Source organism: Carassius auratus, unplaced genomic scaffold, assembly GCF_003368295.1.
Source record: "Carassius auratus strain Wakin unplaced genomic scaffold, ASM336829v1 scaf_tig00005868, whole genome shotgun sequence".
Classification (NCBI taxonomy): Eukaryota; Metazoa; Chordata; class Actinopteri; order Cypriniformes; family Cyprinidae; genus Carassius; species Carassius auratus.
In genome coordinates this window covers 324-15,473 of record NW_020523709.1, presented here as the reverse complement: position 1 = coordinate 15,473, position 15,150 = coordinate 324, and the positions used below count along the sequence as shown (strand labels likewise).

The following is a 15,150-nucleotide window of genomic DNA, read 5'->3' as shown; positions in this document are numbered from 1 at the left end:
ATGCACATTTAAATAGTTTATTAATCATTTAATTACAATTTCTAAGTGATCTTATGAACCACTGACAACTCAGTGGTTGAAATAATGCTATACTTAATTTAGAAATGATAAATTGATCATTAATAAAGTATGAAAAAACAATTATTAAATACATTATAGATATGCTTTTAAATTAGGTATAAAGCATTTATATCTGTATTTATAAACTGCTTATAAATGTCTATTAATGCTTTATAAATGATGAATTAACTGTTTCCTAATGCTTAACTAATGGTTGAAATCATGATGACATCTTTAGAGAAAGGGATAGAATGACACATCTGACTAATATCTGGCGGACAGGCAGACATGTCCTGGTGCACAATGGGTACCTCGTGTGCCACACTGCATAACGAACCTTCCAAAATTGCTCCTGGAAATGTTTTGTTGGAAAATATTTTCTGTCTTGATAGTTAGGCTGTATTTCAGTGTTGAGCTGGAATCTTTCAGGTTTTTGTAAGGACAAAGAGAATCATCTATATGTCTTGGTTTAAAATGCATTTAAATGACCAATATATATAATCATTTGAAGAGGAACATCATGTCTTGATTTGAAAGTTAGTGCCAGTGCTTTTGTCCTATTATAATGTCATTATTCTGATGTAAAGTTATGAATGTTGTTTGAATGGGTTGATTCATATGAGAGATGTGAGTGTGGGAATGCCTGACTGTATGAGCTGAGCTTTTGAGAGTGTGGCAACAGCGAGTGCCATTTGTGATGTAACTAACAGTTTGCACCTGTTTTGAAAGCTTGTGTGCATACATGTGCTGCAAAACTGTGAATGCCAATGTGCACTAGACAATATGGAATCTTGCTTTGAAGGGTAAATTATCTTGTTTTCCATGTTTTTGTTTTGTTTGTTTTTTCCAGGGAATACATCAACCAACAGTGATTTCGTGTGCTTTCATTTTTTGTTACATAACATTTTATAAAACAAACTGCCTGTGGTACGACAGTTAACTCAAATATGTAATTATTATTATTTTTAATGTTTTAGGGACCACAACACTTAAACTGTAGAAAAATCATGAAAGAAGGTTAATTCTAATTCAGAGTAAAGATATTACAAATGTGTTGAATAAAATTGCCACATTAACAATATCATTGTCATCAATTCATTCAAGTGAAAAACCAATTACATTCATTATATAAATTAAATTTAAATGAATGCATTTAGCAGATGCTTTTATACAAAGCGACTTACATTGCATTCAGGCTATCAATTTTTACCTATCATGTGTTCCCGGGGAATCGAACCCCCAACCTTACGCTTGATCGGGCACTGCTCTACCAATTGAGCTACAGGAACACTATATAAATATAAGATTTTGTCTTTTTTCAAAGTGTAGTATTTTGAGAAAAAATATTTCAGGTGCAAAAAATTAGAAAAGGAAAGGTACATTACACCCCCTCTGTATATGAGATATAGTATCCTGTAAAAATATCTAGCAGCAATTATGATTTTGTATGTAGTTACTATAACAGCAAAGGAATGACCTTTAAAATTTTTAGACTTTCGATCCTAAATCAAACACTCAAAAACAATATTTGACTAAAACAAACATCCCAGAATCCTTCAAGGTCTTAAATCTTGTAAACTTCAAATTCAATCTATACATGGCACATAAAAAATTGTGGCGCACCTAAAGTTATACAGTTATCAGGTGGCTAGTGTTTATGAAAGCAGCATCACTGAGGCAACAGGACAACACACCAAGAGTATAATCATATTACAGACTGTCAGATATTAAGTCCATACCTGCCGATGTATTTCATATTTCCACTCAACATGTCCTGTAAGCACAGAAACAATGTGGCTCATTTTCTGTCTTTAGCTTCCCACAGACAAGTTCGCATCTCCAAAGCATTGCAGCCAGGCTGGGTGGCAAAGGTCCTGTGAACTGGGAGGTGGGAGGGGGGGAGAGGAGGTCTAGCATTTTACAAACCGAGCTACTCCACTAACATGACCAGACGGAAACACAAGGCCAGGAAACCCGTGCCCAACAGGTCTCCCAGTGCAGTCAGGTATGGGATGGAGAAGTTATCTGGGTCCAGACCTTTTCTCCACATCAAACGCACAATCAGGTCTGCTGTATAAATGAGGATCCCGACCTGCGAGGAAAAACAAGATTAAACATTACATATATTGTGACAACTTACTTCAGATATTAAACAATATTAATTGTTTAATAATTTATTATTTGAATAATACTTCAGTTCAGCAAGGAGGCATATAAATTATTAAAAGGGACAGTAAGGACATTAAATTATAAATAAATATTTTTTATATACAATATATTTTTCATATAATGTTATAATGAACTTTCTATTTATCAAAAAACCACAAAGCACTTTTTTTTTTCAGCACTGATAACCATAAGAAATGTTCTTTTAGCACCAAATTGGCATATAAGAATGGTTTCTGAAGCATCATGTGACACTGAAAACTGGAGTAGTGATGCGGAAAATTAAGCTTTGCATCACAGGAATACATAACACTTTACAATATATTAAAATACAAAACAATTACTTTAAACTGAATAACATTTCACATTATTACTGTATTTTTGATCAAATAAATTCAGCCTTGGAAATGGGAAATTATAAAAGATGTCTTTTTTTTTTTTTAAGACTTCAAGTAAAATATTTAAAAACCACAACCTATTTTAGGGGAAGTTGCCTAATGGCCTAATGGTTAGAGAGTCTGACCCGCAATCGAAAGGTTGTGAGTTCGAGTCTCGGGCCAGCAGGAATTGTGGGTGGGGGGAGTGCATGTACAGTTCTCTCTCCACCTTCAATACCACGACTGAGGTGCCCTTGAGCAAGGCACTGAACCCCAACTGCTCCCTGGGCGCCGAAGCATAAATGGCTGCCCACTGCTCCGTGCATGAGTGTGTGTGTGCACACTTTGGATGGGTTAAATACGGAGCATGAATTCTGAATATGGGTCACCATACTTGGCTGAATGTCACGTCAGGTCACTTTAGCCACATAATTCAAGTAGCTCATGCCAATATTTATTTTATTTTTTTTTAGGGGGGGGGGGGGGGGGGGGGAGGTTTGTAATTTGTTTTAGAATTCCGTTTGCCAGCACTATTGGTGTGAACATTAAACAATTATGCTTGAAGCACTAAGGCTCACCTGAAGCAGAGCAGCACTCAGGTAGCAGCAGATAAATGCTGGTGTGATGGCAGTGTGGCCTCCTTGGAGCATATTAATGGCAAAAAGAAACAACAGATGACCTGGAACCACCAGGAGGAACAGCACTCGCGCCGACTTCGAGTTCACACCTGAGGAGAAATGGCACTAGCTAAAGATATCATTATTTTTCAATTATTTTAAAAAGACCACAATTACAATTTTTGTTTTTTCAAAGGTGGTTCTTTACTAGTTTCAGGCCTCTCCTTCAATGTACAATTTTGTAAAAGCATCGTCTAACCACTTTAGAAAATAAATAGCACACCCCTCCTCAAAATACAGCAAAGTTTCAGATATCACTCATGTTTGAAACACAACTGGTGCAGATGATTAATGTGCTGAAGTGCAAATATCAGAGTTCATGCTTTGTGCAGCAAGAGTGAAGCTTGACTTAGCAAACGCTACTAATGACCCACTTTATCTCAAAGATCTGAAGAAGTGAATTAATCTGAGGAGCACAAATAGTTTGGCAGTGACCTCACCTGAGGAGAAGAATGTGGCACAGGGGTTGGGCCAGTGCTGTCTCATCTTATAGGGCAGGACTCCAGGTACGCTCCACAAATGAAGGTAAGTGGAGATCCGACTGGCCTGGATGGCCACCAGATTCCCCCCCACACCTGAAAAGTTCAAGAAGGAAAGAATGTGAGAGCTTTCCAATCATTACACCATAACGAATCTCATATTCTCCTCATTTCAGTCACAAATGAAAAGTGTTGGAACGCAGCATGCAGCTAGAGAAGTATGTACACTGACATTTGTCAAATATACATTGTAATTTTGAGTATTTTGTTCACAATTCATAGCTTTTCCACATTTTCGCTCGATGCAAACCTGGCAAATGACGCTCTATGGGGAATAATACAGCAGGAGGGCAATCTTTGATATGGATATCAAACTAGGTACTGAGGTATCAAATTAGTCTTCATGAATCACAGCCACCTTGTGTTCCTCTATAAGGGCAGTTTGTCTCAGGATTGGGCTGGGAAAAAATAGGGCGCCAGATCCAGATAAACAACTAGAGAAGACGTCAGAGAAGTTTTTGGCTGAGCAATCACAGCTACTACTGGATTAGGCCGCTTTTACTACACTGACATGCTCTATTCCCATTGGGTTGTGTGTAGTTTCTTCCAAAATACTGTTAAGTCATCGTTCGAGAGGGATGGGATGTTGGTAGAGCACATGTGCAGCTGGGAAGGAACAGAACGAGTGAGGGGAAATCTAAACCAGATTGCTTAAGTTGAAAAATCACCATAAGTGATATTTTACGTAAAAAAAAATGGGGTTTTAAGTCTATTAGTAACTCCCATCAAAATACTTGACTTCTTTCATGTGCAATAAAATGCCGCCAGTAAAGAGCCAGTGCTCTGATTTAATGTGATGATTTGGAATGAGATGGTTTTATTTTGGCAGCGCAGTCCAATCGTCTCCCTGAATCCACCAACTGAGCTCCAAATGCAGACAGAGATGTGATCAATTTTACTGTAATGAGGAGCTGAAGAGGGAAAAGGGCCTTAAATGAAGTTTCTGGACTTTTTTTCAGGTTTGCTGTTACTCTGTATTGCCTAATGTACATTAAGCATGATTCAGAGTATGTTCTGATTGTTATCCGCAATACGTCTATAGGACGTTTCCTATCATGTCAAATAGACGTTTAGAAGATGTCTTTAAGATGTTTATGAATTGGAGTGTATGTAAAACTGACAGTCTGTCAGATGTTTTTACACAGCAGAGGTTTTCCAGATGAAGCGATCTTTAACAGACATCATGCAGACGTGCGTGTGCTGTCTGGGATTGACATTTACTCACCGTTTATGACTGGTGTGAAGACCGCCATGCCCTCAAAGTTCGGATCGCTCACAGTCTTATCAAGAATAAGGCCTCCAAAACTGAAATTGGGAAGAGTTTCATGATAAGTTGACCCACAAATGATATTTCTGTTGTTACTTTGTTTCCAAACCGGTTCTTCTATGAAACCTAAAATGAGTTATTTTAGTGGAATGTTTACAGTACATATTGAATGAGTAATGCCCTATACAGTCACCTTGATGGTATTTTTATTCATTTATAAGCACATATTAGCATGCAGTTATATGCTATGCTATGTTTCAGTAATGTCAAAATCAATAGTCATTTTCAACACAAATTAGTTCTATTTACTGTAATGTAATCTAGCAGACTGCACATTTTAGATAAATACATTAATCAATATTTTAGAGGAGAAACACAAACAAAGAAAACTAATTACATTTTTTCTTGTTGTTTTCTTTTCAGTGAATTTTAAGTATAAATCTTATATGTCAAAATTATTAACAATGTTCCCATACCTTTAGGGCAAGTAATTTTCATTAGTTGTAGTTATCTAGCTAATCTAGCTTTTTAAAATAATTTCCATTACTTTATCAGATCTAAAAGAAAAAATGAAAAAAAAAAATCCCTAATATGTACTTTTATTTAATCCTTTATTACAGGCACAATTATTTAGTTATTAATTAATATGTAACCATTTTCATGTTATTCTGACACATTAATAGAGGACTGTGTCTCTGTTTGCATGTTTGTACCTGCTGATGGACATGGCCACTAAAACAGGCTGCCAGCCCGACTTCAGAACCTCTTTAATCTGTGGACTCTTTCTAGCGATGAGCACCCAGAGAGGAATGAGCAGCAAGAAGAAGACACACACCAACGGGGACAAGTACCACACATCTGAATACACAAACATTGTAGATTACCCTGATGATGTATGCTAGACATAATAAATAGTTATTTCAGAAAATGTGCTGTGATTTGTGTAAATCCAGATTTTAAGGACTTTTAAATCTGCATAGTACATACAACTGTGATGTTTCTAAACAAAGCAGAATGATTTTCCTTAGGGGGAAATATTCCCACTATTTAATGTAATCTTTAATCATGGAAACCATGTGAGCTAAAAATGCACATCTTTGTAAAAAAAAAAAAAGTCCTATTTTAGTGAATTTCTACTGCCCTCTTCTGGTACATTTTAAACAGTTCACCCTCATTTAATAAGCAACATTTAAAGGCTCAAAAAGAAAAAGTGATGTATTTTTAATTAAATTTATATATATATATATATATATATATATATATATATATATATATATATATATATATATATATATATATATATATAATACAAATGTAATTTAATATAAGAATTATATTTTCATTTTATCATTTAATACAAATATAATTATACTATTATATATAATTAATTAATAATCAATGAATATATATAAAGTGATTAAGTTATGAATTTTTAAATTGCAGTATTTTTTTTTACAATAATTAAGGCTGTTCATAAATATCAGTCTGTTTTTAACAATATGTAATTAAAAAGTACAGTTTTTAGTTTTTAATGTAGCAGTTATTTTTTAATGAATACATGAATAACTAAAAGGCCCCATACCTCTGTACTGGAACAGTGTGCTGCTGACTCCAGCCAATAGAGAAAGAGTGATGAGATCTCCCAGACTGGCTGCTATTGGTGTGGCCACGTTATCAGGGTTGATGCCCACCTTCCTGGAGCCGATGATCACACCAATCATCACCAGACCTGGACACGGAAGAAAGCAGAAGAGTCAGTAACTGACAGGGTAATGTTAGAGTGTGATATTCAAAGAAGTGTAAGATTGAAAGAAAAAAAGACTAAATGTCTGTGTCTTGCTTTTTGGCATGCAAATGCTTTAAATAAAAAATTAGGGACACTGAAACCACAGTCTGGGTGACATTTGTTAGTTTAAAAAATTTTATGCATTATTCAGAAATGTATTACACACATTGTTGCTTTGCACATCATGTTCCAGCTATGAAAGCCATTCCAGAACATATAAACAACATGAATTCCCATCACATTTCCATTCAAATTGTCCAACAGCAGCTATTACTCCACTCTTCTGTGTCACATGATCCTTCAGAAATCATTCTAATTGGCTGATTTCATACTGCTTAATATTTTTGTGGAAACCGTGACAGATTTCTTCAGGGTTCTTTGTCGAGTAGAAAGAACACACATTTGTGTAACAATGTAAAAGTCTTTACTGTCACTTTTGGATTTAATACATCTTGCTGAATAAAAATATTTTTATGAAGGTAGTACATTTTGATTTAATGTTTTAAAGAGATGTACCTAAGGAGAGAGCTGCCACAAATGCGGTGGTGACACTGCTAGCACACAGGACAGCCGCCTGGTCCAGCTCTACACCCCCTCTGGACAAAGCACCAAGACCTACGGCCGCAAGAGCTGCCAGGAAGCCCACCACAGTGGCCTGAACCTGAGGAAGACAGCAGAGGAGCTCTACAATCACAACTGCTTATCAGAGCCTCTCCTGCAGAATGAAGTCTCATAGAGGAATTGTTCATATTCTTTTATACAGTATTTATTTAAAGTTAAATGAATTGTTAATTCATGTTCATATTGTCTAAATTATCTCTGACAGGAACTAAAGTCCTATTCCAGTGTATTATGTAAAATATCAATAATATAAAACCTCTTTGTGTTTCTGATTCACCTACCTGAATGAGAGCAAGATTACAGGTCAACATCAGCCACTGCTGTTTGGGGTCGTCCATCTGTCCGGTGTTAGCCTGGGGAAAACAGGAAACAAACTGCAGTCAAGCAGATTACTTCTTTTTGATTATGAGACTTAGGGCCATCTTAAGACCATTAAAGGTTATAGCATAAGATAGATCATAAGTAATATATACATGCAGTAATACATATATTATCCAGTTTATAAGTATTTTTACATACAGCAGTAGAGAGACGAGATGCGAGAGTCATCTCCAGGTTTCCCTTGAGCCCGACTAGAGCAGGTACCAGGATGAACACCTCTGTGATCACTTTAAACACATCCCAATGCTAAAACACACAAAGAGGAGATATTGGAACAAATTCAGAAAGATTTGTAAAAAAATTACTAGATTTCAAATATGTTGTAAAATATTTTATATGACATTTATCAAGGTGGTATTTATTAAGACAATGTAATTTATGCAGATTTAAAATACATTTAAAAAACATTATTTAAAAAAGTAATTCAGGATTATTTTTATTATAGTAGTAATTGAATAATGACACTGGGAGGAAGGAAAACATATTGTAAATAATAAATAAATAAATAAATAAATTATATATATATATATATATATATATATATATATATATATATATATATATAAAATACATTTCTTCTGATAAACTTACAAATTTAAATACATTTTTCATTTTTTATGGCACCCATTAATTACAGTATGCTAGTATTTTCTTATGAACATAGCCTAAGAATTTCAATCTAAACTAAAAACCATTTTTTTAACCCATTCATTTAAGAAGTCCGTCGATAAACTAGCTCTCTGAAATGAAACGGAATTACATCACTATTAATTTGGAGTGCAAACCACAATGAGGGTGACACTAGAAAATTCACACTTGAATTGCATGCTGGGAACCCCGCCCCCAGGTCCATAAATAAGTACTGAACTTTTAAAGAATTCAAAGATAAACAGATACTCTACACAGAAAAGATCATTGGCTTTCCCATAGATCACTGCTAATGTGACCATCATGGTCAATATTTTTGAACAGAGTGACGTCTCGATGTTCATGCCATAAACTGGGATGCTCTCAATCAAATGAAAAATACTTCACAACAGTACTACATATTAATTTAAACTAGGTGTCAGTTTCATTTTTTTTTCTCTGATCCTTCCAGTTAACAACACGCAGACTAGTCTTGAGCACAGTCATAAATATCATCACATAATGGGCAAACTGACAAAAGTGTCACAGTGACTCACTGAATATGAATGGCTTCGTGTGCTGTGCGAGAGTGCGTTTATATTTAGTATGTGTCAGTATACGAGTTGAGCACTCCTCTCTTCACAAACCCACTTATGCAGTTAAAAATAGCCATAATGTTTAAATGAACAGATAAGAGACCGGTGCCAGCCAGCCAGGGGCCGGTATTTTTACCACACACACAGTCCAGGCTGTTTCAAGGGGCTGGTGTCACGTCACAGGCCCGTCCTGGGATCTAGCCCACTTCACTCTTTTAGAAACAAGCTTTCGTTCTCTCGCACGGCCTATCTCACGCACCCCCATGAGAATTCAGTTAATAGACACAAAAACACATTCCATGCCAACTGCGTCTATATCTAGAGGACAGGAACACAAGCAACCGTTACTGGAAGATAGCATGTGATTATGTATGTGTGTGTGTGTGTGTGTGTGTGTGTATATATATATATATATATATATATATATATATATATATGATGCAATTATGGTCACTTTAAGTGTTATTTCTGTACACTGTAAAACCGAACAGTGAAAATTAATTAAAAAATGAAAGTTAATTTCACTCAAATAATAATGAAGTTCTTAACTGAAATGAGTTCTGTAAACTCAAAATGCTGTTGTAGTAAGGTGACCTTAAAATTATTGCGTTTTCTAGTTCCCAGCATGCTTTGCATTAGCCAACAAGGAAAATAAATGTAGAAATTAAGTGTTTTTTTGTGTTTTTATACAAGATTAGCATACAGAGACATAAGTTAGCACTTAAATGTTGTGTTATGTTAGGATTTACATAGTTTTCTGTTATGTTGGTTGTGTAGTGCTACCATTGTTGTGAAGTGGAACCTGTGATTAGGTTGAGGATGGAAAGCAAAACTTAAAGGTTATATATACTGCATGATGTTTAAATATTTATAAGCAAGTATTGTGAGTCTTTTTGATAAATATGTTAGTACATACCAGTGTGCTTTTGCTAACTGGCACTGAACTATAAAGATCTAAATGAATATGCTGTTAATGGAAGTGAGTTGTATATAATTATCATTGTGATGAGTGGGGTAGGATCAAGTTGAGAAATATCAACATTTATAAGATAACATTGCGATAATTTAAGGCAACTGGAAATTTAATTTTTATTTTATGTAAGCTTAAAACATTTAAAAACATCACTTAATTTTTATTTTTTAATCTGTTACAAAATATTTTTTAGGATTTTATCTTTTATTAGGGTTTACAGTGTAGTACTATTACAAAAGTTATTCATATTTGGATTTTTTTTTACATTTACAGTTTTTTTTAATTCTAGTTTACACTTTAGTAATTCTGTTGAGCTTTTGTTATTTTTATTATATACAGTACATGTACAGTATGTAAACACATTCTAATCAGCTTTCATTCATTCATTCAGTTTCAACTTAATTTATTTTAGTTCCCAATTAAATGTTTTAAATGCAAGTTTTTCCATTTAACATGCATATTTTATTTTATTACTGCTTTATTTAAACTACATTACATTATTTATTTTATTAAACATTTTTATTTTTGTATCTTTTTTTTTACATATTATTCCCATTTTGAAAATAAATTCATACATTTTATGAAACTAAACAATATTTACAATACAATATTTATTTTTCAAAAAATTATTTAGTTATCATGATGCTGTTGCTATCATGTTATTAAAGCATTAAGCCATTCAAAGCCATGCATCACAGTAATTTTACATAGATTACGATATTTTAAGATTCTCTTGTTAACCTGTCTTATTTCTTTATTATCTTACCTTCAATATTTGCATTTTAACAAAGTAAAAAAAAAAAAAAATTAATTAAATTAAAAAGTCTTGTTTGTAGATATGTATACCAGAGTATTCTTGAAGTAACATAAACAAACTATGTAATTTGAATATGGTAGTACCAAACCCTGTGGTACTCCCATGGTATTTACATAAAACTACACGCACATGTAAAAAGATACTTTTTTTTGTAAGGTATGTAGCCCCGCGCATGACATGAAAAAATAAAAAAATAAATTGTTCGCACAATTTTCTAATTTGTTCCTTCGATGTACTAAAATGTGCACATGATTATTATTTAATTCTCTCGATTTACTAAATCATGCGCACAATTTTTTAATTCTTTCTTTCAATTTATAAACCTTATGCACGATTTAACAAATTGAGGAAAAAAAATTAGTAAATAGTGCACACCGTTTATAAATCGAGGGAATGAAATAGTAAATTGTACACATGATTTAGCCTACTATTTTTTCCTGCATGCCATGTGTAGGGCTCCATAGTAAGAGTCAGATTTACCAAAGTACTGTTTTGATCCCATGGTTCTGCCAGTACTTATCAATACTGGAAAACAGCATTATTTACAGCTTCAATAACACATACAACCAAGAAATACACCAAATCTAGATTAAATAGCTCATACTTGGACAATATCCATGACGATGCCGGCCGCCACCATACCCAGCCCGCCCAGAAGAAACGGCAGAAAGACCTGTGCAGCAATGATGTAAGAGCTCTCCGGTAGGAAGCCATGAGCCGACCGGGTGAGCTTGCAGGTGAAACCTCTGAGCTTCTTCCCCTGATAACAGAGCTCCAGCTCTAACTGTGTGACCACCATCTCTCTGTGCGTTACCCCATTCCCCAACGATGAGAGCCACGGCTGAGATTGACAAGGGTTCCTTGAAGCTTTTAACACCTTCTAAGATGTTTGAATGCTACTTTCTTAATGTCTCGAAACTAAATAAGAAACTAAAGACAAACGAACAAGAATCAGGTTGGGAAGAAGAAAAATAATACGCTGACTCCGAAAAACAGGATGTTTTTAAGATTAAACGATGAGGCAGTTTAGTATCTTCAGATTATCCCATGATAGCAAAGACCCAAAAAGATGGCTAATGCACTCACTATTTCATATATTTCAGTTCTTCTCAAAGATGTTATTTGTTCATCTATCAATGCCCACAGGGGTTTTCGAACAAAATCCAATAGGAACCTCCACATTCAAAAAAGTCTCAGCGGAGCATCCATCTCCACAGTTGGTTCTCTGAATGTCAAAATCCACTTTTAAAAACTTCTTGAGACTCGTCTTATGCCTGATAAGATGAAGCATCGAGTTGTTATACACAGCTGTCCTCCAACAATAGTTCTCAAGCTGGCTATTTTTTCACCCGCAGGTCGCTGAAACATCCATGTACACGAGCACTACGTTCTCTGGAGTGCGTCTTCTCTCCGCCACAGGAGTCGTGACTCACATAATAACAGTCCTTTCCGTATTAACGTCGATTTGAACACCTCTCCGTCATCGGGCCTGGTCTAACAGGTCCAGAACGTGACAGAAACACATGTTGAGGCTTTACTTCCACTCGTTCCTGTGGGCAGTCCTCTTTGCCCCCTCCTCACCGGTGCATCAGACCTTCGAACAGTCTCTCGTCTAACCTTTATTACTCCCATCAACCGTTTCATCTGTTTAGAGTCTTGCGTCTGTTCTCCTTGTCCTTCTCTCTGCTAATGTCTCCTCTGACGTATTACTGAACCTGTCTTATCAGCTGTGAATGGGCTGAGTGCTTAGCAGACGGGCGAGAGGGGGACAGGGAAAGAGGAGAGGAAAAGACAGATCGAGATAGAACAAGTGTGCTTACGAGAGACAAAGAGACAGATTGAGAACCCATGTGGTTGTAAAAGCAGCATTGTTCGATTAGTCACCACTCTACGTTGAGGACACATTGGAAAGAGGGGCATGATTCAGCTAAAAAAAAAAAAAAAAATTGCTTGGATGTGAGCACAGCAGAGTGACGCAGCAAATCCAGCAAATCTCATTCATTAAAACAGCATCAGGACACAGCGATGATAACCAGTTCTATGACAACACATTTTAAGATCGGACATAATATTTAAAATAATAGCTTTTTTTGGAAATATTTACTTACCCTTATATGGAATATTGTTTCCGCCATGGAATACATTTTTTAAAAAAGTAATCGCGACTTTTAATCTCACAATTCTGTCTCTTATGTCTTGTTATTTTAAGTTAAAATCTTTATATATTATATCTTGCAATTATTCACATTTCACAACTCTTACTTATTTCTAGCAATTTAGAGTTTGCATCTCACAGTTCTGTTTTTATTTCTCGCAATTCTGAGTTTATATCTCGCAATTTTAAGTCAACATCTCACAATTTCTGATTATTTTTTTAAAAAGTAATCGCAATTTTTTATCTCACAATTCTGTCTCTAATTTGTCGTTTTTATTTCAAGTGAAAATCTCAAAAATTCTGACTTTATTGCTAACAATTTTGAGTTTACATCTCACAATTCTGTTTCTTATTTCTCGCAATTCTGAATTTATATCTCGTAATGTTGAGTCAACATCTCACAATTTCTGATTATTTTTTAAGAAGTAATCGCAACTTTTAATCTCACAACTTGTTAAAAACTAAAATCTCACAATTCTGACTTTATTACACACAATTTGAGTTTACATCTCACAATTCTGAGTTTATATTGCGTAATTTTGAGTCAACATCTCACAATTCTGATTATTATTTTTAAAAACATCACTTTAAATCTCACAATTCTTTCTCTAGTTCATTTTTTTAAGTTAAAATCTTTTTTTTTTAGTCTTTTTTTTAAGTTAAAATCTCAAAATTCTGTCTCTAATTTATGTCTTGTTATTTTAAGTTAAAATCTCGCAATTCTGACTTAATTTCTCCCAATTAGAGTTTACATCTCAAATCAGAGTTTATATCTCGTAATTTTGAGTCAACGTATCACAATTCTGACTTGTCTTCTGAAAATTCCGGGTTTATATCAAGTCAGACTTATTTCTAGTAATTCTGGGTTTGTCTTGACTTTTTCTGACTTTTTGTTTGGAAATCTCGCAATTTCTGACTGATTTCCTCTGAAATGTGAGTTTTTATCTCTTGGTGAACTAAAGGATCAGTAATTATCACAAAATGTGTTTTTCGTTCAATAAATATTTTGGCACATTTAATTTTGTAGGGACTGGAGTTACTCCGAGCTTCAAGAAGGACACGGTTCACCACCCTTTATAATATCTCGTAACTAAATAAGAAGCTCAAGATGAACAAGCAAGAATCAGTTGGGAAGAGAAAATAGGTCCTAAAAACCCATTCCAAAACTATTTCATTTATGAGCCTGGGTCATCTCAATTTTGTGTTCCACAAAACATACAGGTTTGCAATGATTTTAAAATGACATCATTTTTGGTTGAACTACTGCTTTAATACTTTACGATTGGAGTGTTTTTCCAGTTCCTCGCCTTACGAGTGAATTTTAATCATCACATTAATTTCCCTCACACTCTGCTTCCTCTAAGTGAGGACCATAAATATCAGCACTTGACACGCTGGATAATTAAAGTGGGCACATTAGCTGCTAAAGCATCAAACTGTTAGAAAGTCATGTCAGGCTATAAAGTGTTACAGAAAGTTCTTCAGAAGTCTCTTACCTGTACACTGTCCAGCACCATGCCTGCCATCACCATCCCCATCCCAGCCAGCAGGTAGGGGAAAAGCACCTGGAGGCAGATAGAAATGGCAGACTCATCCTCTATCTTAGCCAGGGCTGTTTTGGTCCTCTCCTCCATAGGCTTTTTGGGTGGTATGGTGGGAGGTTGTAACAGCAGGTCATTCTGCCCATCTACACTGCCAGTCCGATCCAAACCACCCTGCCCCTTCCCTTTCCCTTTTTGGACTTCTTGCGGCCCCCTCCTTTCCTCTGCCGAACTTCATCTCCTGCCATTTGTGGAGTCTCCGATCCGCTCCTTCTGACTCTGAGAAAAAGAAAGTCAAATACAGCTCTTCAACACTGATACATCCAAAAAAAAAAAAAAAAACTAAGACAAGATACTTCTTTTTTTCTTCTAGTTTAATACATTAATGTTTGTTCTACATGATAATGTCAGCAAAATAATTAAAGTGAAAAGCTGAACAACAAACTTAAATATGTGCTGATTTAATGAACATTAAACTGAATTCTGATTCTAGGATGTCAATGCTAATAATTATTAGTGTTAGTATTATTTTTGTAAAGAAAAACACTGAAAAAATCACTAAATGTG

General features: G+C 35.0%; 1 protein-coding gene across 2 annotated transcripts; it reads right to left on the bottom strand.

Moving 5' to 3' along the window:
• Positions 1 to 202: 202 nt before the first annotated feature.
• Positions 203 to 14,769, bottom strand: LOC113071068 (solute carrier family 41 member 1-like). 2 transcript variants are annotated; one of them, XM_026244435.1, is made up of 10 exons: positions 11,492 to 11,864; positions 8,013 to 8,120; positions 7,775 to 7,846; positions 7,389 to 7,533; positions 6,669 to 6,815; positions 5,800 to 5,944; positions 5,045 to 5,124; positions 3,721 to 3,855; positions 3,182 to 3,330; positions 203 to 2,152 (listed from the first exon to the last, which is right to left on the bottom strand). In XM_026244435.1, the coding sequence occupies exons 1-10, from the start codon at positions 11,684 to 11,686 to the stop codon at positions 1,991 to 1,993; spliced, it is 1,338 nt and encodes a 445-aa protein (XP_026100220.1). In that variant the 5' UTR covers positions 11,687 to 11,864; the 3' UTR covers positions 203 to 1,990. The 2 variants fall into 2 exon arrangements, with proteins under 2 accessions (XP_026100220.1, XP_026100221.1); XM_026244436.1 differs by lacking the exon at positions 11,492 to 11,864 and adding an exon at positions 14,539 to 14,769 and having other exon boundaries at positions 205 to 2,152.
• Between the last annotated feature and the right edge of the window lie 381 nt (positions 14,770 to 15,150).